Consider the following 24,121-nt stretch of genomic DNA (forward strand, 5'->3'; position numbering starts at 1 on the left):
ATTTCAGACAGTTTTTGACTAAAAAGCCCAACATGTGTAATACCTCAGAGTGGTATTACCACCTCTTTACTCCCCTCTACTGTCTCCTACTGTTAACCCTGTGTCATCATGTGTATTTATTCCAGATCCTGCACAATGTGTATTGCAATTCTATGCAAATGTTATTTTAACGTGTAATGTACCTGGTTCACCAGCAGATGGCGGCAACAATGGCAGAGCTAGTTTGCCTAGAGAGAAACCTTCATTCTAGCCCTCTCTAGAGAGGGAGGAGTTCTAGTTAGTGAAGGTCAGTCTAGCGTACCCCCTTGCAAGGGGAAGGCTGTGTTCCAGCCAACAGAGCACTGTCTGCTCTGCTGGGCCCGTAGGCCTAAGCTGAATGCCTCCAGAGTTGAAAGTAAAGATTCCCTGAATAAAGACAGGACTAAAGATACAGAGACAAAGAGAAATCTAAAGCAAAAGATACCAAGACAGAGATAAAGAGATATAGACAGAGTCAGACTACCAAGCGAAGGACAGCAGAAAGGAAAAGTTTCTATTTAATCCTGATAGCACAGCAGAGCCAGAGAAAGTGACAGATGTAGCAGTGCCGAATGTGTTTGCCTGCCAAAACTTATGCCAAAGCTTGCTTTTTACCAAGATAAAGTTTGGAAGATTGTTCCTTGATGAGAGTTTATTTAAGTAAAGTTGTATTTAACATTAATATAAATCTGGACTCAGTTTATTTCATCCTCACCTTCATCACCTATCCATCTTAGTTGCACTGCTGCGGACGACCACACCTGGGGTTCCAGAATATCCAGGTAGGAGCACCGTGACCAGTGAACAGCCACGCCTAAAGGGACACTATAGGCAACCCTTACACCACTCTGGCATTCCTACACCTGCATACCACCAATACCATCTACTTAGGAAGACCCATCCCTCGTTGCTGAAATGCAACTGGCGTCACGACAAACTTTTAACTCTTAACAGGATTACTTTTTCTAATAGATGACATTATTAAGCTATGTTGATGGGTGCATCTGAATACACAAAACAAGCCCTCAGACTTAAAATCTAGGGACTTAAAGGGGTTTTCCATGCTCCTGATACTGGCGACTTATCATCAGGATAGGTTATTAAGTGGGCTGCCTTGCCTCAAACATTGTTGGCATATTGCTCGGATATGCCACCAATGTGAGATAGGTGCGGGTCCCATTTCTGTGACCCTCACCTTTCTCTAGAACGAAGCTCCCAAGAGAACGAGAGAGCACTTTTCATGAGAGACCACCCTCCATTCATTTCTATGGTAGTGCCGAAAATATCTGAGCGCTCGCTCTGCTATTTCTGTCAGTTCCATAGACGTGACTGGAGTGGTGGCCAAACCTGCACGGTGCACTCTCCATTAATTTCTATGGGACTTCCAAAAATATCCACTCCCATAGAAATGGATGGAAGGCAGCCACGCATGCATTTTAGGTGGGACTCACACCTATCTGACATTGGTGGCTAATCCTACCGATATGCCACCAATGTTTGAGGTGAGACAACCCATTTAATATCTGATTGGGGGGGGTGTTACACCCCATACCCCCTCTCCTCTGATCTTCTTCTCCCTGCAGCCTCCGACACTGGAACTAGTACTTTAAATCGAATAGGAAGCAAAGCTTCATACAGACAATACTTACCTTGTCCCTGACGCCTGTGTCCTCCTGGATACCTCCACAGTCATTGCTGTATCTCCCCATCGTGCAGATCACAACATCTGGCAACAGGGGGTGCAACCAATAGCAGGCCGCGACGGTGACCTGCTCCCCTTGCGTCACGGGTGACTTTGGGGTTTACAGCTTTGGATAACACCTTTAAGTTTATATTACATGCATATATACTATTGAACACTCTCTTGTGCAATTCCACTCTTTGACAAAAGAAACAGCAAATTCCAAATTGTCAATCCTATTTTTAGCGCAGCAGATTACGGGTGTGGTGGGTCAAGTTTCACTATTCAAAATTTAAAACTGCGCTGCTCTCCAACAGGTGCCATTCCGACCACTTCAGTATATGTCGATATTCAAAATGCACCAATCACTGTTTCCATAGCACTCCAAACCGCACACTTATTCATCTCTCCTATAGATGGTCAAATCAAAGGAGCAAAGGATAGTGAAGCACCGTAGTAGATATTTTAAAATCAGCTTTTATTATACTCACAAGATCAAAAAGGAGACAGGCATATCAAATATTTAGACTGGTTTCCCGTCTACCGCCTGGACCGGGTTTCACCTTCGCTTCAACAGGGGCATCTGTCCCACCTTTCAGGGGCGTACTTTTTATATACACATGGGATCTACTCCTCACTCCCCCTGTCTAACATTCTCCTCATTTGCATACTTATAGTGAGGAACAGAAGTATTTGAACACCCTGCGATTTGTCTTGCCCTGCTGAACATAAGTATTTGAACACCTGAGAAACAGCAAGAATTCTGGCTCTCAAAGACCTGTTACTGTGCCTTTAAAAAGTCCACCTCTATTCCACTCATTAATCTAACTTAGTAGCACCTGTCTGAGCTCTTTAAAGACCCCTGTCCACCCCACACTCAGTCAGACGCCAATTACTTGGGCAAGATCAAAGAGCTGTCAAAAGACACCAGAGACAAAATTGTGGACCTCCACAAGGCTGGAAAGGGCTACGGGACAATTGGCAAGCAGCTTTTTGAAAATAGATCAACTGTTGGAGCTATTGTTAGAAAATGGAAAAGGCTAAAGACGACTGTCAGTCTCCCTCGGACTGAGGCTCCATGCAAGATCTCACCTCGTAGGGTATCACTGAGGATAAGAAAGGTGAGGAATCAGCCCAGAACTACAAGGGAGAAGCTGGTCAATGACATGAAGAGAGCTGGGACCACAGTTTCAAAGGTCACTGTCGGTAGAACACTACGCTATCATGGTTTCAAATCATGCATTGCACAGAAGGTTCCGCTGCTCAAGTCATCACATGTCCAGGCCCGTCTGAAGTTTGCCAATGATCATCTGGGTGATCCAGAGGAGGCATGGGAGAAAGTCATGTGGTCAGATGAGACCAAAGTAGAACTTTTTGGTCTAAACTTCACTCGTCGAATTTGGAGGAAAAAGAAGGATGAGTTGCATCCTAAGAACACCATCCCTACTGTGAAGCATGGGGGTGGTAACATCATGCTTTGGGGGTGCTTTTCTGTGAAGGGGACAGGACTACTGCACTGTATTAAGGAGAGGATGAATGGGGCCATTTATTGTGATATTTTGAGCAACAACCTCCTTCCCTCAGTCAGAGCATTGAAGATGGGTCGTGGCTGGGTCTCCCAACATGACAACGACCCGAAGCACACAGCCAGGATAACCGAGGAGTGGCTCCGTAAGAAGCATATCAAGGTTCTGGAGTGGCCTAGCCAGTCTCCAGACCTAAATCCAATAGAGCATCTTTGGAGGGAGCTGAAACTCCGTGTTGCTCAGCGACAGCCTCAAAACCTGACAGATCTAGAGGAGATCTGTGTGGAGGAGTCGGCCAAAATCCCTGTTGCAGTGTGTGCAAACCTGGTCAAGAACTACAGGAAACGTTTGACCTCTGTAATTGCAAACAAAGGCTTCTGTACCAAATATTAACACCGATTTTCTCAGGTGTTCAAATACTTATGTTCAGCAGTGCAAGACAAATTCTTTAAAAATCATACAATGTGATTTCCAGATTTTTTTATTTTTATTCTGTCTCTCAGAGTGGGAACCTACAATGTGAATTTCAGGCCCCGCCATGATTTCTAAGTGGGAGAACTTGCAAAATCGCAGGGTGTTCAAATACTTCTGTTCTTTACTGTATTTTAATATCAATCTAAAAACATTCATAAATACATTTTTCAAATCAATAAAAACTCCTAAAAATAAACATTCATCATTTTTTATATCTAAAAAGGCCTAAAATGTATAATCCCACATGTTATTTTTCTATCTCCGCTTTTCTTACCAATGGAAAACCTCTTTTTTCACCCCTTTCATAATCATATGTCCAGGTATGGCCAATTGAAAATCACTATCGTGATTCATTCATAATAGTTCATTTTACCTCCCTTCTCAGTCACGTTTACACCATCCAATCAGCACCTACTACTAAATTCTCATTGTTTATACACTGCTGTCACAACCTCAAGATCAGCACTTCATACGAGGGACATTATACCTTCACATAGAAAAATAATAGGGCTCTTTCCCTGTACTCTGGACATACCCACTTTTATATCAAACAAGGTTTCAGGTCAAAATCCATATTTAACCCGGACGGCTGCAGAGTGCCTAATTTATAGATCCACTCTACCTCGCGGCGATTAATCTTGGCGATCGGATCTTCCCCTCGCCATTTGTTTACCACTCGTTCCACTCCCACGAACTTTAATCCTAATGGATTTTTATTATGCACTCTTTTGAAGTGTGCAGAGACACTATGCGTCTCAAGCCCTCTTTTTAGATTCCGGAAATGTTCCTGTATCCTGTATCCATATAATGAAATTCATTCTATCTTCAAATTTTTCTTTACAAAATATTTGCTAATATGGGAGACTTAGTACAGTACTTACCCAGTAATCTATAAATGATTAATAGCAATACTAAATGACATCAGCCAACATAGCTCAGTGGTTAAAAGGAATCCATGATCTTGGACTGCAGTAATAGATGAGTAGTACTTCAGAAATAGAGTCCAGATCACTATTTTTTATTTTCATTCTGCCCCCCTGTAACCCTGATGTGACCTCTCAAAGCTGCTCTGAAATACACAGTCCGGACGGCTGTGCCATGACAGCATAATAGAGAGGACTTCTGTGCACATGCACAGCAGTCCTGACAATGCATTTCATTGCAGCTTTAAATGCTAAGAGCGGGAGAATGGAAGGCAGTAGTGTTGAGCGAACTTCTGTTTTAAGTTCGGCGTCTAAAGTTCGGCTTCCGGTTAGCGGAGAATCCCGATATGGATTCCGAATTCCGTTGTGGTCCGTGGTAGCGGAATCAATAATCGGCCATTATTGATTCCGCTACCACGGACCACAACGGAATTTGGAATCCATATCGGGATTCTCCGCTAACCGGAAGCCGAACTTTAGACGCCGAACTTAAAACAGAAGTTCGCTCAACACTAGAAGGCAGTAGAAAATTAAAAAACATTGATCTAGAGTCGTTATCTGCAGTACTAACCATTTATTACAGCAGATAATAGTCCAAATCGTGGTGACAGATTCACTTTAAGTGCACTCTGTGGCATTGTCAATAGATGCAGGCTTTTTCTAACCTTAGTTTCAGCTCTTTTGTCAGTTGAAGGGCTGCAATATGTACAGTATATGTAGACCTGATTAACTCGAAATTAGGAAATTACTGCTCCATTAGCTGTCTCTCTCTATACATGTATATACGTTATGCATGGGAATGTATGGAATCTGTAGCTTGGCAATGATTCTATATCTGATAGGTCCATGATGTATGGGAAGCAAAGCAAAAAAGTATTTGCAGGTAGAGATGATCATAATGTAGATAGAACAAAGTCCAGCTCTCAAGTGGTAAAGGTGCTCTGACCTGCTCTGCGCGGATTGACACCCAACGTAGATGCAGCAAAAAAGTCCAAATGGATCCAGAGAGTAAAATCAATGATTCTTTATTTCTTCATTTAAAAATATGTATAAACAAGCAATCCTCGTGCATAAAATGCTGGAGGATGACTTGTTTATAAAAAAAAATCTAAATATAGAAATAAAGAATCATTATTTTACTCGCTGGATCAGAGATGATCATAAACCTTGATCTAAATCCACCTAATGTGACCAACAAAAACACAGACACAAAGTCATTTTAGAAATGTGAGGAGCTATATCCCTTCAGGCTGAATTTCACTGTGAAGCTTGTTGAAATGTGACAATGGCAGTGGGTTTAGGATATTGGGATTACCTACAGTACGTCACAAAATCATTATTTACTTAACCTTGGGACATGAGAATGTAGGGACAATTAGGGAGAAAATAACAGATAAATGGTAGATGGATAGACAGATAAGATACAGTGCATTGGGAAACTACTAGTGTTGATCGAGCACCAAAGTGCTCGGGTGCTCAAGTAGAACACTTTGGGGTGTTATTATAATATAATATAATGTAATATAATATATATATATAATAAATAATATAATAATATGGTGGTTTGAACATTGAGTTTTCACTTTGTCATTATGGGGTATTGAGTGCAGAATGACGGGGAAAATGTTAACTTTTTTTTATTTTAGCACAAGGACGCAACATAAAACGTGAAAAAAAGTGAAAGTGACGACTGCACTGTAGATAGATGACTTATCAATGAAGGATAGACTCATTTTCATTTACATTATCAGGCAATTCTTAGTATGGGTTCCCTAGTTAAAAGGGGGGTCCTCTGTTCAGGATCCTCATTTATTGATCAGAATGGGTGTCCGGTTCTGCTTAGGGCTAGTTCACACAAAGGCTTTTGCCTTTGGCAAAATACTCTGTGTATTCCACAGCAGAAACACTTCTGCTTTCTGCTAAGGATTTTCAATATGAGAGTGGCGGGCCCAAGATTTCCAGCTGAATTTGAAGGACACTGCACCAACAAAGGACAAGGCATGATTGCAGAAGACAAACCAATAGAGGCAATTACTGTGCAGCAAAATTGCAGCGTTTAGCCAAATTCCACATGCAAAAAACTCTGTGTGAACAGACTCTTACACAGAACCCTCTGATTTAGGGTACTTTCACACTTGCGTTGTTGGATTCCGGCAGGCAGTTCCGTTGCCAGAACTGCCTGCCGGATCTGGAAATCCGTATGCAAACGGATAGCATTTGTTTGCGGATGCGGATCCGGCTGACAAATGCATTAAAACACCGGATCCGTCTCTCCGGTGTCATCCGGAAAAACAGATCCGATATTTATTTTCTTTCTCATTTTTAAAGGCCCAGTATTAATGCATTTCAATGGAAATTATTGCCGGATCCAGCATTCCGGCAAGTGTTCCAGAATTTTGGTCGTAGAAAATACCGCAACATGCTGTGGTATTTTCTCCGGCCAAATACCGTAAGAGTGACTGAACTGAAGACATCCTGATGCATCCTGAACGGAATTCTTTCCATTCAGAATGCATTAGGATAAAACTGAAGCGTTTTATTCCGGTATTGAGCCCCTAGGACGGAACTCAATATTGGAAAACTTTAGCGCAAGTGTGAAAGTACCCTAAAATGGACACTGTAATGCTTTACTTCCCCTGTGAAGGTGCTGCAGGACACTTACTGCCAGGTTCCACAGAGTTTAACATTAATCATTGGTGTTCCGAATCCTAGCAGGAGAACAATTCCTGACCTGCTTATCATCAAGGAACCCTTCTGACAAGGAGGGATTTTCTGAACCCCTTTAAGAAATGCAGTTATGATTACAGTGTACAAGTATAAAGCACTGTGTAACAGATGTGCCTACTGATACTGAAAATCTTATGTACAAAATTAAGGTAGTTTTTCTCAGTTTTTGCTGCAAACTCTTAGAGGAACGCCCTTCATTAGGTCTGGCAACTCATCAGATTTCATACATGGCTATTAAGAAAATGATCAGAGCCTTGAGGGACAAAGCCTTGGGATGAGTGAAGGAGGGGCGTTAGGTGGGGCCCTGTGCTGTGATACCACAAATTTAACCCTTTTGATCTACATGATTTATTACCTTGTACTCCTGTGTAATTGTTTTAATATTGTTTCTGCACTTTGTTGGCTGGACGAGCAACCGGTAAATGTATGGTTTACAATGTCTTGTAATCAGTACACATTTAGTAACATAGTAACATAGTTTATAAGGCTGAAAAAAGACATTTGTCCATCCAGTTCGGCATGTTATCCTGCAAGTTGATCCAGAGGAAGGCAAAAAAAAAACTGTGAGGTACAAGCCAATTTTCCCCACTTGATGGGGAAAAAATTCCTTCCCGACTCCAATCAGGCAATCAGAATAACTCCCTGGATCAACAACCCCTCTCTAGTAGCTATAACCTGTAATATTAATAAGGTAGGGTCTATCACGGATATATGCCCCCTAGTCCTGGGTGTGAGGAGCTGTCGCTAGTCACTGTGCCTTGCCCAGGGTATACAAGGCTGGAACAGTGTCCTAATTCTTTTCCTAGACGTAGAAAATGTAGCGACAAAAAAGCTCAGTAGTAAAGCAACACTGCTGAATAAACCACTGTCCCTGGATGCCTAGATTTTCCATTGAACGCTAAGATAAGGTTGCATTGTGTGGCACCTACTACAGACCATTAGTGCAATGTACACATCTTGACATGAACTACATAACCTCCAAATCCCCCAAACATGACCTAGTTTTTACCCAAATCCCTAGATATGGAAATTGTGTTCAATCATTCTCAAGGTTTCAGCCGCACATAATCCGTTTTCTGTCTGCATTCCCAGATGGAAAATGTGCTGTGGATGAAAGTACCAGCAAAGTGAATGAGACCTGTAGAAATCTTATCCACACTGCGCACATTTTTGATGGGGACCTGTGATGTGGATTTTTTAATCCACAGCTTCTCAATTTCTGTCACGTGATTTTTGTACCTATACAGTATACAGCGCAACATCTGAATCTGGCAAAATATATGGGGTCTTTTATCTGGTGTAAAGTAGAAGTGGCTTAGTTGCTCATAGCAACCAATCATATCCCACCTTTTATTTTTGACAGCTCCTTTGGAAAATGAAAGCTGGAACCCGATTGGTTGCTATGGGCAGCTAAGCCACTTCTACTTTACACCAGTTTTGATAAATGATCCCAATGATCTACAACACTTGACAGAAAAAATACAAATGTTTCATAAAACTAGAAAATGACTAGAACAGTTATATATGTAATGGGATGAACTAGTTACAGGATTATATGTACGAGGAAATGTATACAGGAAAATATAGTTCTCTTCAAATATTCTTTCAGGCTTATACTATTCGTGAATTTTATAAACTTTAACGGCTAATCCTATGATAGGAAGCAATGACATATCACTAGGATTCTACCATTTTTCAGAATAAAGTGAAGGAAGCTGTGCTGTTCTAGAGAATGGCGCTGTGTAGCACCAACTCGAAGGTTGCTTCATTGAAGCACAATAAAGAATAGGATGATGCTTTGCATAAAATAATGTTATCTGAATAATTGTATTATATTGGAATTTATATTCTCCTTTGATTACTAGTGATGAGTGGCATAGGCAATATTCGAATTTGCAATATTTTGCAAATTTTTGGCCGAATATTCGCCATAAATTCACAAATTCGAGAATTTGTGATCTCCATTCATTATTTACTTGATTGCGAAAATCGACAATGTAATATATTCGCGATAAAACTTCACAATTAGAATATTCGCGATCAACACTAAGGGGTAGGCAACTTTCCTACTGGTTGCTAGGGATGTTGCTAAGTGCCGATATTCACAATAAATTTGCGATAAATTTGCAATTAGCATATTCCTGAATACAAATATATAGCACTATATTCTAAATATTTGCAAATTCTCAAAGTGGCGATATTTGCGATTAACATTCGCAATTCGAATATTCGCGTTCAACACTATTGATTTCCTGAATATAATGGTATTTTGCTTGACACTAACAAATCAAACTGTAATGTACTTTCTTTAACTGTTTGAAATGAAAAACTTAATAAAAAACGATTGAAACAGAGAATGGCGCTGTGTTGTAGGTGGGTGGCGTCATTGCTGTACGAGAGAGCCACAGGCCCGCCCTGTGACCCCTTAATGATGAGGAATGGTGGGAGTACTGGGAGTTAGACTTCATCGATCAGAGAATGATGGAGATATGCCATTACTTTTTTATCATGGAAATACCTCTTGAAGCAGTTCTAAAGATCCATCTCAAAGCCAGCATTTATTATTATGGCAGAACATGGATTGTGCGCCACATTTTACACCCGTGGAATGGGTCCAGACTGCATTTCAATTGTCCATTTCTCCATGATCCATTCCATACCTCCATTCCAAAGACACATAGGCGGTCATTTATTAAGACTGGTGTTTTAGACGCCAGTCTTAATAAGCCCTGCTCTGGCGGTGGTCCGCTGAAGTTATGTAGAGCCGCCGGCCTCTACATAACTTTGGCGGATACACCGTCGCTTCAAAATCTACACAAGCTCCCTTGATGGAGTAGATTTAGACCATGTTCTACGCCTAAAACAGGCATGGAAAATGATGAATGAGACGGAGCTACTGGCTCGTCCCCTTCCTCGTCCACGCCACGCCCTCTTTTTTAGACCTGGCGTGAGCGGGGAAAAGTCGCAGATCACGGCGCAAATAACCTTTGTGCCGCAATCTGTGTCAGAAATACACCTAATACAGACTTATTTCTGGTTAGTAAATGACCCCCATAATGGTCTACACCAACTACTGGTTGGATTACTTTGAGACAGATTTGTATACCAGAATTGTGGTGCCAAACAGCACATCTTAGGCATGCCCCCTGTAAGTGAAGCCCTGATGCTTTTTTTTCAAGCAATTTGGAAAAACATGTAGAAACCCTAGTTGCACTAAATTTCACCACTTTTTTGACAGCTTGTAGGTGCAGACGGACTAGTAAATCTGGGCTACTATAGTTAAACCCAAGTATCAGCTTTCTTATTCTCCTGCACCGCATACAGCCTGCATTCTGTCCGGAGACCCCACACTATGACCTCCATAGGACATAATGAAAGAGTTGTCCTAATGGGCAGTGTGAGGAAACTGCTCATAATACAATTCCCTTAAATAATGGTAATAGTTATTCCAGAGGTGAGCCTTGATTTTTACATCTGCTACTAATGAACATGTCACCATGTTGTTCTCATGTATACACTGTAAATGATAACTAGTTTCTCTCTTTACCAGATTGCGTGTTCACCATCTCTTCTCCTAACTGAGGAAAGTCGTCCTTTTCAGGTTCCATGTGATCTCATTAATAAAGATCTGCTCCTTTAACACCCATCAGTGTCTATGGCAAGTTTTCTTTCTGTGGACAAGGGAAATATATTATATACCTTGCTGTGCTATAGACTGCACACAGGACCTTGATGACATGTAAGGATCTGTATGCCTATAATTAAGTCTAAGGCTTGTATATAATATTTTTGTCGGCTGCCAAACTTTTGGTATTCTCTTAAAGGGGCTTTCCGGTAATAATTATATTTTATGTAATGCCAGCAGCCTGCCTCCAGAAACAAAAGATTCATACTTACCTTCTCCCCACTGTACTGATCCTCCGTGCTGCCTCTGCTGTGTCCATGTTCTGGTCCCCGGAGTGATTACTTTCAGTGGTGCATGGACATGGTCACATGCTCTTCTGCAGCCAATTACTGGCTTTATTGGTGATGTGGCCACAAACAGCACATCACCACTGAAGCCAGTTATTGGCATGCAACGGAGCATGTGACCATGACCATGCACCACTGGATGTATGGGGACCGGAATATGAACACAGCGGAGGCAGAGTGCCACTGATTGGCACCAGCGGTCACGTGAACGATGGATGTGATGTCTCTGATGCAGGACCAGTGGAGACTGGAGCAACTGGAACCAGAGCATGGTTCTGAGACATCAGGACATGGAAAAAACCTGAGTTGCTTTTACATTACAGTATTTTAGACAGCCGTCTGCTCTAGACAAAGTTTTTTTAATTTTGGAAAACCCCTATAGATGTTTGGCCCACAAGATGGCCCATAAAATCCGGAAGGTTACTGATACATGCATTATGTGTGATATACCGTTAATGAGATTCACAGTATTAATATTAATGGCTACTATTATAATTGATCTGCATGAAGAATAACTACATCATAAACTTATAGATGTTCATACTGCATTTGTTATGTTTTCCGTGTTGGAATGAATGTCAAATGTCAAAAAGTTTGGTGACTATTCCATAAACTCGTGATCAGTGTTTTCATCAATTGTCTCATTTTCTTTCTTTCTGTTACTGATTTTAACCCTGTGATCAATGAGATGAGGAATGGAGGAAATGGTTGCTATTATTCACATTCATTATCTCATTAGCCTCAATGAACAATGGATGGGACAAAGGATGTTATTTCCACTGAATAGGAAAATGTTGCATGCTACGCTTTCCTGTTTGTAGTAATTAGCATCCATTGCCAAGATGAACAACTACAGAAGAATTTTTGGTCAAAACTTCTGAATTACTGAAATCCTTGGGTCAATGTTGATATTGGTTTCTGACCTTCTCTTGTGGGCTAAGAATGTCGGGAACAATACTGTCACTACCTTCTTTCTAACAAAAATCGCACATATGCAAGTTTCTTATTACTTATTGCATCATTCCTCTATAATATATTTTGTAACCATAATGATTCAATGGCTATACCGGTTATGGTTTGGGCAACATTATAATTGACCATGAGCATCCACCATGTCTCAGCCTCAAAAGCTCCGCCATCCTTACAATTCATGGCCTATCTATACTTCTTTCCTGAGGGTTAGTAACAAAGCACATTTCATGGCAATGGTAATTTTGGTGCTGTTATTTTTTGGTACTTTCTAACATTGTTATGTTGGCTCTATATAGCACTGTTATGTGGACTTTGTAGTGATCTGTGATCTATTCATTATATAATACTATATGTGCCTTATAGCGCTGGGGTCCTAGGTTCGAATCTAACCAAGAACAACATCTACATGGAGTTTGTATGTTCTCCTCGTGTTTGTGTGGGTTTCCTCCGGGTACTCTGGTTTCCTTCCACACTCCAAAGACATACTGATAGGGAACTTACATTGTGAGCCCCTATTGGGGACAGCGTGATGCTAATGTCTGTAAATCGCTGCGGAATATGTCAGCTCTATATAAGTGCATAAAATAAATAAAAATAGATAAATAAATGTAGAACCTACATAAAAGTATTATGTGGGTACTGTGTGTTACTGTTTTTAGGCACATATTGACCAAACTGAATCAGCCCTTATTGTATAGAATGTTTTGAGTTCATATCTCATTTTAGGCACTTTAGTTACCTAATAATATTCATCACCTACAAACTTTCATATTTCAATGATGGTTAGCTAGTAGATGAATTGGTATAAAGTTGGGGCTGAACACAAACGATATATTCATTAATGTATAGTAAAGGAACAAATTGATTTATATAAAAGAGAGAAGAAGGTTTATCTGGTAGAGCACAGTCACAGCCTGCTAAACCGAACTGAACTTAAGAAGCTACACAGATGAAAATGTCTTCAATATCTTAAACAAGTTAGATTTTTTTTTACCTTCTACTATCCAAAATATTATATATATATATATATATTGGAATAGCTTATTGCTAAAAAAAAAAAAGGTTTCAATGTATTGTGATATTCCAAGATGATTCAGGCAGATTCACATATTTCGGTCACCTGTATACATGATGTGTCCTTTTAAAGGGGGTTTAGCATTTTAATGTTTTGTGATCTAAATCTAATAGTTCAAAGTAGAAATACAATTTTACATTTGTACATAGGTGCAGTTAGATTGAAGGATTACATATGTTTTGAGGTTTCTATTAGCTAAGAGCAAAAGGTTAATATGCTAAGAACGGTGAAGATGCTTTCTTCTTGATATAGCGTAAGTTAAAAGTCATTGGCAGAACAAGCAGTCAGAAGGTCCAAAGGGTATTGAATTGCAGTGTATTATATAGAGGGATTGTTTTTGTTGTATACCAGGTATAGCTTTGGCATTTCTATTGTGCAGTAGGAACAAACTGATTTTCGACTCATTCTATGTAAGTCTCTTCTGTAATATATTGTATAAAGAATCATTTACACAACCGTGGTTTGGTTTCGCATCCGGGTATAGGGTGCAGAGGTCGCGATGTCGGAGCTGGCCCCAGTGCCATTTAACCAATACCAGTATTTTAAATGCTACATGGTATGTGGGGGACTTGTTAGAGACTTTGCATTGGAGCTTTAAGTTATGCCTCTGCATGGTATTGCTAATTCTTTGATGGGTATAGTGAAAATCAATGAGCCTTCTCTTAGGGCTCATGTATAATAATGCGTCTATGTACTTGCAGATTGGCCTCTTATGATAGCTGCATGTATTGCTTAATCCCTTAACATGGAAAAGCACAGTTTCATTGAAATGAAATGCCTGATGTGTGACTTACTAAGGTAATGATGTTGAAACAGACTGTTCTAAATATAATTTATGATGTCAAGAGGAAACATGACTTTAAAAAAAATTATTTTTTATATTTTAACTTTTTCCTATAGTGTTGTAAGTATGGCCACTGCTGCGGGGTTGCAGCATGGTCGTAACCCCTGGAAATGAGCAGCATATAATGCGATGGAAAAATGAATCAATCACATTTAGAGTTGAGCGAATCCAAATTTCAGGATAAATTCGATTCGCCGCAAAGCCGAAATTCCTCGTGCTTTGTAGCAGCGAATCGATTTAACCTGAAATAGTGTAAAAAACAAAAATAATTATACTTACCTCCTCCATTTGCTCGCGACGGGCTGGCCGCCACCATCTTGCTTGAAGATCTGGCGCGAAATCTCGCACGGCTCGAGATGACGTCACCACGCTGGCTACCAGCGAGATTTCGCACCAGATCTTCAAGCAAGATGGTGGCGGCCAGCCTGTCACGAGCAAATGGAGAAGGTAAGTATGATTTTTAAAAAATTCTGTTAATTTTATACTGTTTTTACTCTCAGATGTCACAATCATATGTTAATGCGGCATCTGAGGGGTACAATGATGATCGCTGCTCCCTATCATTACACGTGCTACTTACAAAAAAATTTGCTTCGTGACGTCACAAAATTTGTATTTTTTTAAAATTTGCAGTCGAATCGAATTTTCAAAAACTTTGCTCATCCCTAATCACAATACATTAGTAAGTGTCTTATATTAACTTTGTCTTCATGATAAAGGCCATTTGCTGAAGTGACACAACCCCTTTAAGTTCTGTCTGATTCTATATTTTATGTTAAATATTAGCCACCTTCCTTTAATAAAGTACTTCTGTATTCAATGAACTTTTACCAGTTGCAAAACTACTATTGAGCCTATAATGAGTTCTGTGTCATGCTTCAGGTGCCCCTGATGTTGTATTTGGATTGGAATCCAGATAACATGTTTTATTTAACTGTATTATTTCTACATTGAAGGCGGTTAGTGGCATAGCAGCTGATGTTTTTAAAGGCTTTGTTCGCACCAGCTTCAACTGTTCATGACGGGGCTATGACAATTACGTTGGATCCCTTATCAAACAGATCCCAATGAATACTGATGGATCCCACTGAATAGTACTATTCTTGCCGTCAGAAAGGGCCGACGTGAATGGAACCTATAAAAGCACTCCTATATACCGCTACATAACAATGTAACATGCCTTATATAAAAGTCAAACAAACTGGCAGGTGCATCTGTACCCTCAGATAACAAAATATATTTGATGGATGCCAGACCGTGAAGCTGACATATATATAACGTATGCAGTATCTGCGCTACTACATCATGGTGACAATAAATAGACTCTTACATAATCAGCCTTCTTTGATAGTGCTTTACATAACAAAGGATTGATGTGTCTCTTTCTTCTCATCCTCTGCTACTTAAGTAAAGGTTAGAGATTACCCTTGTCTTTTAAGTTGGAGCAACATTCTTTGTTCAAACCGATTGTATACTTTTAACATTTAGGGTGTAGGAAATAACAGCATGTAAAGTGTATGTATGAGCGGATTCAGGGTAGTTGTAAAACGTAATGTCATCTTTTAACTAAAACCCCCCCCCCAAAACATTTAATTTAGTGTCGGCTTCATATTCTTATACAACAACCAAACCTAATACTGGCCAATTGCAGAATATAAAAGCAACAGTCATTTCCGAAAATCATCTTAATGCTCTGATCTCACTCTAAGTAATTCTATCTTTACAGAAAATATAGAGAAATGTTTCCATTAAAGTCCCCAGTGGGAATGTTCTGATGGCAAATGCCATCGGTTGACGTCAGTAACATCCATTCTGTCTACGCCGCTTTAACCAGTAAAAGAAAAGCAAACCTGACGTTCATTTATTTTTTTCCATTATACTCAATGAAATCCATTAGGGTCACTACACACATGAATTAGGCACTGGTGGCTTTTTACCAGAAAAAAAATAAAACACCAGCAGAAACCCATGTGTGAGGGTACCCTTAGGATCTATTAAAGATGGGCCTATTAGAAAAGGAAGCCTTGACCCTCAAGTCTTTCTGGTGTAGTTCTGTACTCAATAATGGATTGTAATGATGCACATTATTTCATACATGTTTCATCGACTACTGAAAATCCATCATGCTTGTGCCTTCATAGGTCATTACTGAAATTGCCACATGCCTAGTAACTATACACTTCTCAATTATTATCCCCTAAAAGATGGGCAATTACATTTTTTCCAGTGATTTCAAAGACATCAATGAATCCGGTCCAACGGATGCAAGAATAATTGTTACCGAGGTGCATTATTGCTTTTTTTGTATTAAACATGCCTATAGACAACATCTTAAGACTACCATGGTGATCCTCAACCTGAGGGTCCCAGCTGAAGCTACAACTCTCAGCATGTTGGTAAAGTTTTACACTAGCTGGAGAGCCACATGTGTTACTACTTAGTGCACAGAGGGATCATGATTAGCCCTACTGTTACTATAGATGATAAATTTTACCAAGTAATCGGAAAATAATGTGTTTTCCAATAAATGATAGCTGTAGGTTTTGTTATTCACTCCTGCGTCCTCTACAACCCATCATTATACTGTTAAAGATCTTAGCCCTATCTCAATACAATCATCTAAAATAATAAAATAAAATAATTCTATCTCTTCAAAATTTCTAGTATTTTAATTTTTGCATGGAAATAAATACAGCATTTTGTCTATTGTTATAGCAGGAGAGACTTTAGATCATCATCACCTACAACTGGAAGCCATAAAACGGCCTCTATCTACAGGTGAAACTCGAAAAATTCGAATATCGTGCAAAAGTCCATTTATTTCAGTAATGCAACTTAAAAGGAATTGCATTAATGCAGCTCAAAATTTGAATTTTGTGAAAAGGTTCAATATTCTAGGCTCAAAGTGTCACACTCTAGTCAGCTAATTAATCCATACCCCCTGAGCAAAGGGGACCTGAGATTGTGACTTTGGGGTTTCATAAGCTGTAAGCCATAATCATCCAAATTATAACAAATCAAGGCTTGAAATATCTCACTTTGCATGTAATGAGTCTATCTCATATATTAGTTTCACATTTTAAGCTGTATTACTGAAATAAATGAACTTTGCACGATATTCTAATTTTTCGAGTTTCACCTGTATATACTCACTGGCATAATAACAACCTAAACTCCAAGCCATACACATTTCACATTTGGATGTACTTCTCTACACTGACTCTTAGTTCACAAGTTCAATGACAATGTTGCTGGAGGTTCAGTTGCTTCTTGTGACATTGGACATCCTGCCATTATTTATTTCAAAAGATGGTTTCTGTTATTCCAAAGTACCAAAAAGTGTGTTCTAAGCAGTGGCTGAGACTTTTCCTTGCCTACTCAGCCATGTATGCACCAATAAAAAAACATTAAAAAAAGGTGTAGAATTGCAAATATTAATTGTTAAATTGAATTCAATATGCAGTTTAATGTAACTACTGTATTACTGTAATTATTGTATTATATTTCTAATTAAAAATATACGCAAAAGCCCAATGGCTAAGATAATAACAAAAAAGTAAAAGAAAAGAAAATAGGAAAAATATAAATAATATATTAACACAAAGAAAAGCCACAAAAAAAAGTCCTCTGTTTAAATCTTACCGTATTTTGTTGTCTTATATTCAGAGTACTTTGCTCCTTGTAGAGTACATTGCAATCTTGGTGATGCTGACTGATCTTGCGCTTGAGTATCTTAAGGAGAGAGGCTGTACAAATACTGTATTCCAGTTGGGACTGTCACCTAATCTTTCCTCAGTATTGAGTAGCTGGGCTGTAGTAAAGGCCTTGTACTTGTACTCTTCTTTTACTTTGGCTTCTACGCATGAGTTGCAGAAAGCGAGTGGAAGATGTATGTCGTCTCCTCTTACCTTCCTAGTGAAGCACAACAGCGTGCTGCTGCTGTAGCCTAGGAATTAGATCGGGGAATATGTCAGAGGTGGAGAGGATTCAGGTAGGGAAAAAAAAGGCATGTTGAAATACATCTGAGATTACATCAGTTAAAATAAGGCAGGCAGATAGCTGTGAGAGCCAATTATTATATCAGCTCTTGCTTGCCTCAGGCAAATCTGCATGTAATATGAAAAAAAGTGACTAAGCTACAGGTTCTACAAGCTGCACGTCAAGTGAACAGAGGAAAACGTATATTTAGTGCCGTGCACCAGACATCATGTTAAAGTACAAAAAACTTATCAGATTCTATTCCTGAAAGGAACGTTTATATATACAAATATGTACAGGGCCTATGGAAGCTTTACATGTTCAAGATAAAAAACATTCTAAACTCACTTTTTCCCACATGGCTTTTGCTTAGTTCTGTGTGTCTTTTCTTATTTTATGTAATTTCCTCCATCTGACCCAATTTCCAAATGCCTAACCAACTATCCTATATCCAGCAGGATAGTCCTTGATGTTGGTTTCTGTCCTGTTGTCCTGGGAAAGCTGCCGATTTGAAATATTCTGTATATCTGTGGGCACTATTTTTAGGTTGGGAGGCACAATGGGAGCATCACTACTATGTAGGAGTCACAAGGGGCACCACTAGGGGCACTAATTTTGTGTAGGATACTCTAAGCAGGCATCCTCACTAGTTGGGGAGCACTAAGGGGACATCATTACAGTGTGTGGTAAAACTAAGAGGGCATCCTTCGGGGGGGGGGGGGGGGGGGGGGGGGGGGGGAATAAGAGGCTATCATATGATTTTGTTAGATACATGTCATAGATTATTTCAGTCTCAAGAAAGTGATGGAGTACGGATGCCCCCACCTCCCATACTGCTTTGTGCAATGATCCCCAGCTCAAAGACTGCTTGTCCAGTTAGGTTATGATGTTTTTTTTGCTGCGACAAAGACCTGCAACAAAGCTGCTTTGTGCAATCATCTGAAAGACTAGCAGAGTCTACAGTATGTATTAGTTTAGGGCAGGCATTGGGAACCTTTTTGCTACCAAGGTCCATTTGGATATTTGTAACATCGTTCGCGGGTCATACAAAATTCTCAACTTAAAAAATTGACTGCTATATTTGGTCAAGTATATAATTGACTTAGGGGTAAGTTACAGAAATTTTGCTTCAAATTAAAAAAATCCAGAGCGCTGTATTCTTGCAGCACAAAATGGCCCCTGCACTATATATATTGCAGGTGCCCAGGGCCGGCTCAAGGTTCATGTGGGCCCTTGGGCGATAAATCTCAGTGGGCAGTATAATGACCCCATGCACTACTTTTTTGCGGTGTGGAGGCATGTACAGTAAACCCACGGAAGCACTCCGTAGTGCTTCCGTGGGCTTCCGATCCATGCCTCCGGTCTGCATCTCCCGGATTGCGGACCCATTCACAATACGACCACGGCTGGGTAATGGCCGTATGCATGAGCTCTTAGGAAAGTTGCTGCTCTCCTCAGAGCCAGGTGAAGCCATGAATGAGGGGAAGGAGCAGCTCTCCTCATGCTGACTGAAGGCTGGACTCCACTGACATCTCCTCCTCTGTTTCCTTTCCTATAAGCACCAGTGAACCCTGCTGTGGGATTTTGGTGCTCCCTGTCCATGCTGAGTGACAGGAGGGATCTGTGGGGCTCACATGACTGGAAGGATGAAGAACTTTTGGGGCTGATTTGACCTGGACGCTGGCCATATCGATTCTGTGCTAATGGTGACAGGCTGTGCTGTGTTGGAGGAGGTGAAGCTATGAATGGTGCCTGTTGTGTGGCTGCTGAGGGAGATTTGTGCTTTGTCACACACATATCGCGACTGGCCATATCATTAATACCACCGCACCCTAAGTCACTAGCCCTTCTCCTGTCCCATACACTGGCAGCTCTCTGTGGCACTGAACCTTCCTGATGCGATGCCCCCTGGCCGCCATGTTACTGGACCCTAAACTCCTAGTTTCTTCCAGCTCAGCTGCTATGCTGTCTTCTTCTGATCAGCTCCGCCCCTTCTGTGATCCATCCACGGTCCTCCTCCTCCGATCTGTCTCGCAGCGCAGGCCTGGAGATTCTGCGATATGGCAGCAGCGCAGCAGCAGTAAATGTTTAAAGGGAGCGGCGCAGAAACGAGTGGGCCCCCCTAAGGAACAGTAGGATCCGGCACTTTCCCGGGTATGCCGGGTGCTGGCGTCGGCCCTGCAGGTGCCATTTTGACCAAATATAATATTTTTAAGTGGAGAATATTATATATTTATTTCTTTAGTTGGCATTAATGGCAGCCAAGCTCATCCCAGCAGGGTCCAGGGAGGGGTTCACCCAGCTTCCACTCTCTCTGTCTTTGCCTTCACAACTGCCCCTGCCTCCTGTCCCTTCCTCAGCCTCTGATCAGCCACCCCACCTCCATCAGCCTCATATCAGCCTCAGATCAGACTCCCATCAGACCCCCCAGCCTCATATCAGACCCCCATTAGACCCTCCCCAGCCTCCACCAGCCTCAGATCTGATCCCATCAGACCCCCCAGCCTCCATCAGCCTCAGATCAGCTCCCATTAGACCTCTCCAGCCTCCATCAGGCTCATATCAGCCGCTAGCCTCCAATCAGATCCTCCAACCAGCACTATCTTCAGATTGGACCCCCAATCAGACCTTAGATCAGACATTTAAAAATAAAAATAAACTTACCTCTCCAGGTCTGGATGGCGCTGCCACTCGGCAGATTCACTCACTCTCCTTGGTCTTCTTCCCGCCACGCTTTACTGTGACCTGACAGTGTACAGCATCAGGTCATAGTGCGTGCCTACATGCACTACGTCCTGACACTGTACATGTCAGGACACAGCAGGGTCTGGAAGAAGACCAGGAAAGGTTAGTACAGCCAGCACGGCGCTGTTCTCACCTTCCCGTGCCTCCCGCATGCTAATTATCATTCCCATTAGCAGTCATTAGCATTCGGACTATATGCTCTGGAAGAGGGCGGGGAGCCGGGGGCCATATGAAATGATCCCACAAGCCGGAGGTTCCCCACCCCTGGTTTAGAGCACCAGTCCTTATCTATATCTGGTTCGGGGGTCTATATTTATTTAGGATGTCTGGTCTGGGTCTGTATTTAAAGGGTCTGGTTTTGTGGTCCATATTTATTTTTGCATGGCTGGTTGGAGGTCTGTTCTGGGCTCTGTATTTGTTTAGGGTGTATGATCTTATTTGGGGGATCAACTCAGGAGTCTTTATTTGTTCCTGGGGTCTGTTAAAAGTTTAGGAGTCTGTATTTGTTTATGGAGGTTGGAATGTATTCCTGGGTCTGTATTTATTCTGAAGTTTGGTCTGAGGTTTGAGTTTTTGTTGCTGTAGAGGCTAGAGATGGTTAGGGGCCAAAGATGTCTTCGCAACAATTCTACAGTTGTCAGGAGAAGTCTTCATGATGGTCTGGGATAGATGAAGAAGAAAAAGAGAACATTTACAATAAAAAGATCCCCAGTGAATCACTAGATTTATAGTAAATTAATGATCCCTTGTCAATAGGATGTAGTAAGTCCTAGGTGTCAATACTAGCACAGAAAGATGATATTGACTGTTGACACAGCCTGGTAGGGTGTTGGTGGGTAAAGTGTGTGCCTGTTTTTGGAGTAGCCCAAGGCCTATGGTCTACATATTAGCTATATATTATCAATTACAAGTATGAATTAGTTATTTTAATGACTTCTTAAGGATAGCATCATTACCTATTTTGCTAGTGGCTGATAATAATAGTAATAATAATAATAATTACTGTATTGTTGAAACATATTTCAATATCAAGATAGCACAGAGATAAAACAATTATGTCAGTGCAGTACATCAGCACAAAGCCACTGGGTTGATTCATAGAGGGAGTAAGTGAGTGGATATTTAAATTTTTGTAAATATACTTATTTGAGGCAGAAGTAATTTTTTTGCAGTCAGTTTGGTTCCCATAAAAATCTTTATACATTTGAATGTTCAGGTCCAGATTATAGGAAGAACACTTGGGTCATGTGCCTCAGAGCCTCTTCTACAGGGTGGCCCACGAAAAAGTAGCCCGCCTCCAGCGATAGTATGACAAGATCAACGAGCAAGTGGATTTTTTTTTTTTATTACCCACAAGTCACAAAAGATACTGAAAGTGGTCCACGTTCACGTTTATACACCTTTGGGCACATCGGATTATGTTGGCTGATAATGCTTGCAGCTCTTCAGCAGTGATGCTGCAGATAGTGTTTGTGATGTTTTCCTTGAGTTCATTTAGGATACACTTTCTGTTTTAAATTTCCTCACAGATAAAAATCGCATATCGACAAATCTGTGGAACGCGGTGGCCATAAACCCTTGCTTACAATTTGCTCATCTGTAAACAGTTTATGAACCTGTGCCAGTGAGTTCCGTGAGGTGTGGCATGCTTCCCCATTTTGTTGGAAAAAGCAGGACATTATTTCTTCTGCAGCATCACTGTTGAAGAGCTGCAAGCAGTATAACTCGACATCCCCAAAGATGCGTAGACTTGAACGTGGACCACTTTCAGCATCTTTTGTGACTTGTGGGTGATTTAAAAAAAAAACAATGCACTTTTTCGTGGGTCACCCTGTATCAGAGGAAAGTAAGGGTCTCCATAAATACCAGCCTAGTCTTTCTATCAATCTGTAGCAAGCCCAAGAGAGGGGAGAAGTTAGGAGTGATAGTAACAAGAATGGTGGTTGTAGTAGTTATTTAATCTGATGCTTCCCTGGGCCGTGCAGTGATGGGAAGGGCATACTTTTTCTTCTCTTCAGGGCACACCCTGGTTCTGGGGTTTCTGCTGCCTAATGGTTGTTTGGGGTGTCCTGATAGTGATGAATTTGTAGGTGCGAGGCAGGGTCCCTTAGTGGATAGTGATGATATGGCAATTCACAGTTCTCAGAATGCATGGACTTGGCAGTACTTACAAAATTTTGCAAGTTCACAGACCTTACCGGTTTTAGGCTGCAAAGGTAGTTTATACGAACTAATATACATTATATTCAACCAAGTGGACAAAGTGGGACATAGCGGGACATGTCGTGTACAGCCCGTTAGTATCACAAGTCCCAGTTTAAGTGCAGGAGCGCTATATTACTGAACATCTACCCACAGCGGGACACTGCACCTATAGCTTAATAGTACTATAAGTCCCAGCATAAGCGCAGGAGCGCTAAGATTATTGAACATTTATTTATAGCAGGACATTTTATTTTCCAATAGTACTATAAGTACCAGTATAAGCGCAGGAGCGCTGAACTATCGAACAATGTGGATATCAGGACATCTATATAAGCAATGTTGCAATCAAGTGAGCATTAGTTATATTGATTTAAAGAACTATAAAGTTCACAAGGCCATATTTTATATTAATCAAAGGTTTTATGTAAGAGATCCGCATTTAAACACTTAAAGGGACCAGGAATGTGTTTTTAATAAATTTATGTATGGGGGTATTGTTTTTATGTTTTTTTGTAATAGGTATATGAATTGATCTAGTAAAGTATACACAAATTGACTGTGAGCCGGCCATTTTCTTTTTCTTGTTTTATATATTTTAACATCAATCGGTAGTTGGTGGGCTGTGCTCCAGTCCATAGACTGGTGAGCATCTCGGATACATTGTATATTTTCTATTGAGGTAGAAAGTGGCATGGTGGTAATGATTGGATCAAAGTCCTTTGATCCAATCATTATTATAATATAAGTACAATAAACACAGAGGAAAGTCCATCTCTGGATACGCAGCTTTATGGTTGCTTTGGTCACAGAAGGCTTTGGCACATAAAGTCTCTCTCTGGGCATTTATGAAGGAACACAGATTTGGGGATACAAAGTTCTCCTCTGGGCACAAGTTACTGAACTTTGCAGCTCAAACTGGGTTTAACCTGAGAAGGAAGGGATGGTGAAACTAGCACAACCTGGATGTAAAGAGGTAAACAC

General features: G+C 40.7%; 1 protein-coding gene across 2 annotated transcripts in view; it reads right to left on the bottom strand.

The window, feature by feature from the left end:
• FOXN1 (forkhead box N1) overlaps positions 1-18,233 on the bottom strand; it is a 90,547-nt gene extending 72,314 nt beyond the window's left edge. The window contains exons 1-2 of one of the 2 annotated variants that reach the window (XM_040423456.1): positions 17,855-18,233; positions 10,897-11,020 (exon numbers count right to left, since the gene is read on the bottom strand). In XM_040423456.1, coding sequence (XP_040279390.1) covers positions 10,897-10,957 — 61 coding nt within the window. In that variant the 5' untranslated portion in view covers positions 10,958-11,020; positions 17,855-18,233. Of the gene's footprint in view, positions 1-10,894; positions 11,021-17,854 lie in introns of both variants that reach the window. The other variant, XM_040423457.1, reaches the window with a different exon arrangement.
• Between the last annotated feature and the right edge of the window lie 5,888 nt (positions 18,234-24,121).

The sequence above is a fragment of the Bufo bufo genome, chromosome 3 (assembly GCF_905171765.1).
Source record: "Bufo bufo chromosome 3, aBufBuf1.1, whole genome shotgun sequence".
In the NCBI taxonomy this organism is placed as follows: Eukaryota; Metazoa; Chordata; class Amphibia; order Anura; family Bufonidae; genus Bufo; species Bufo bufo.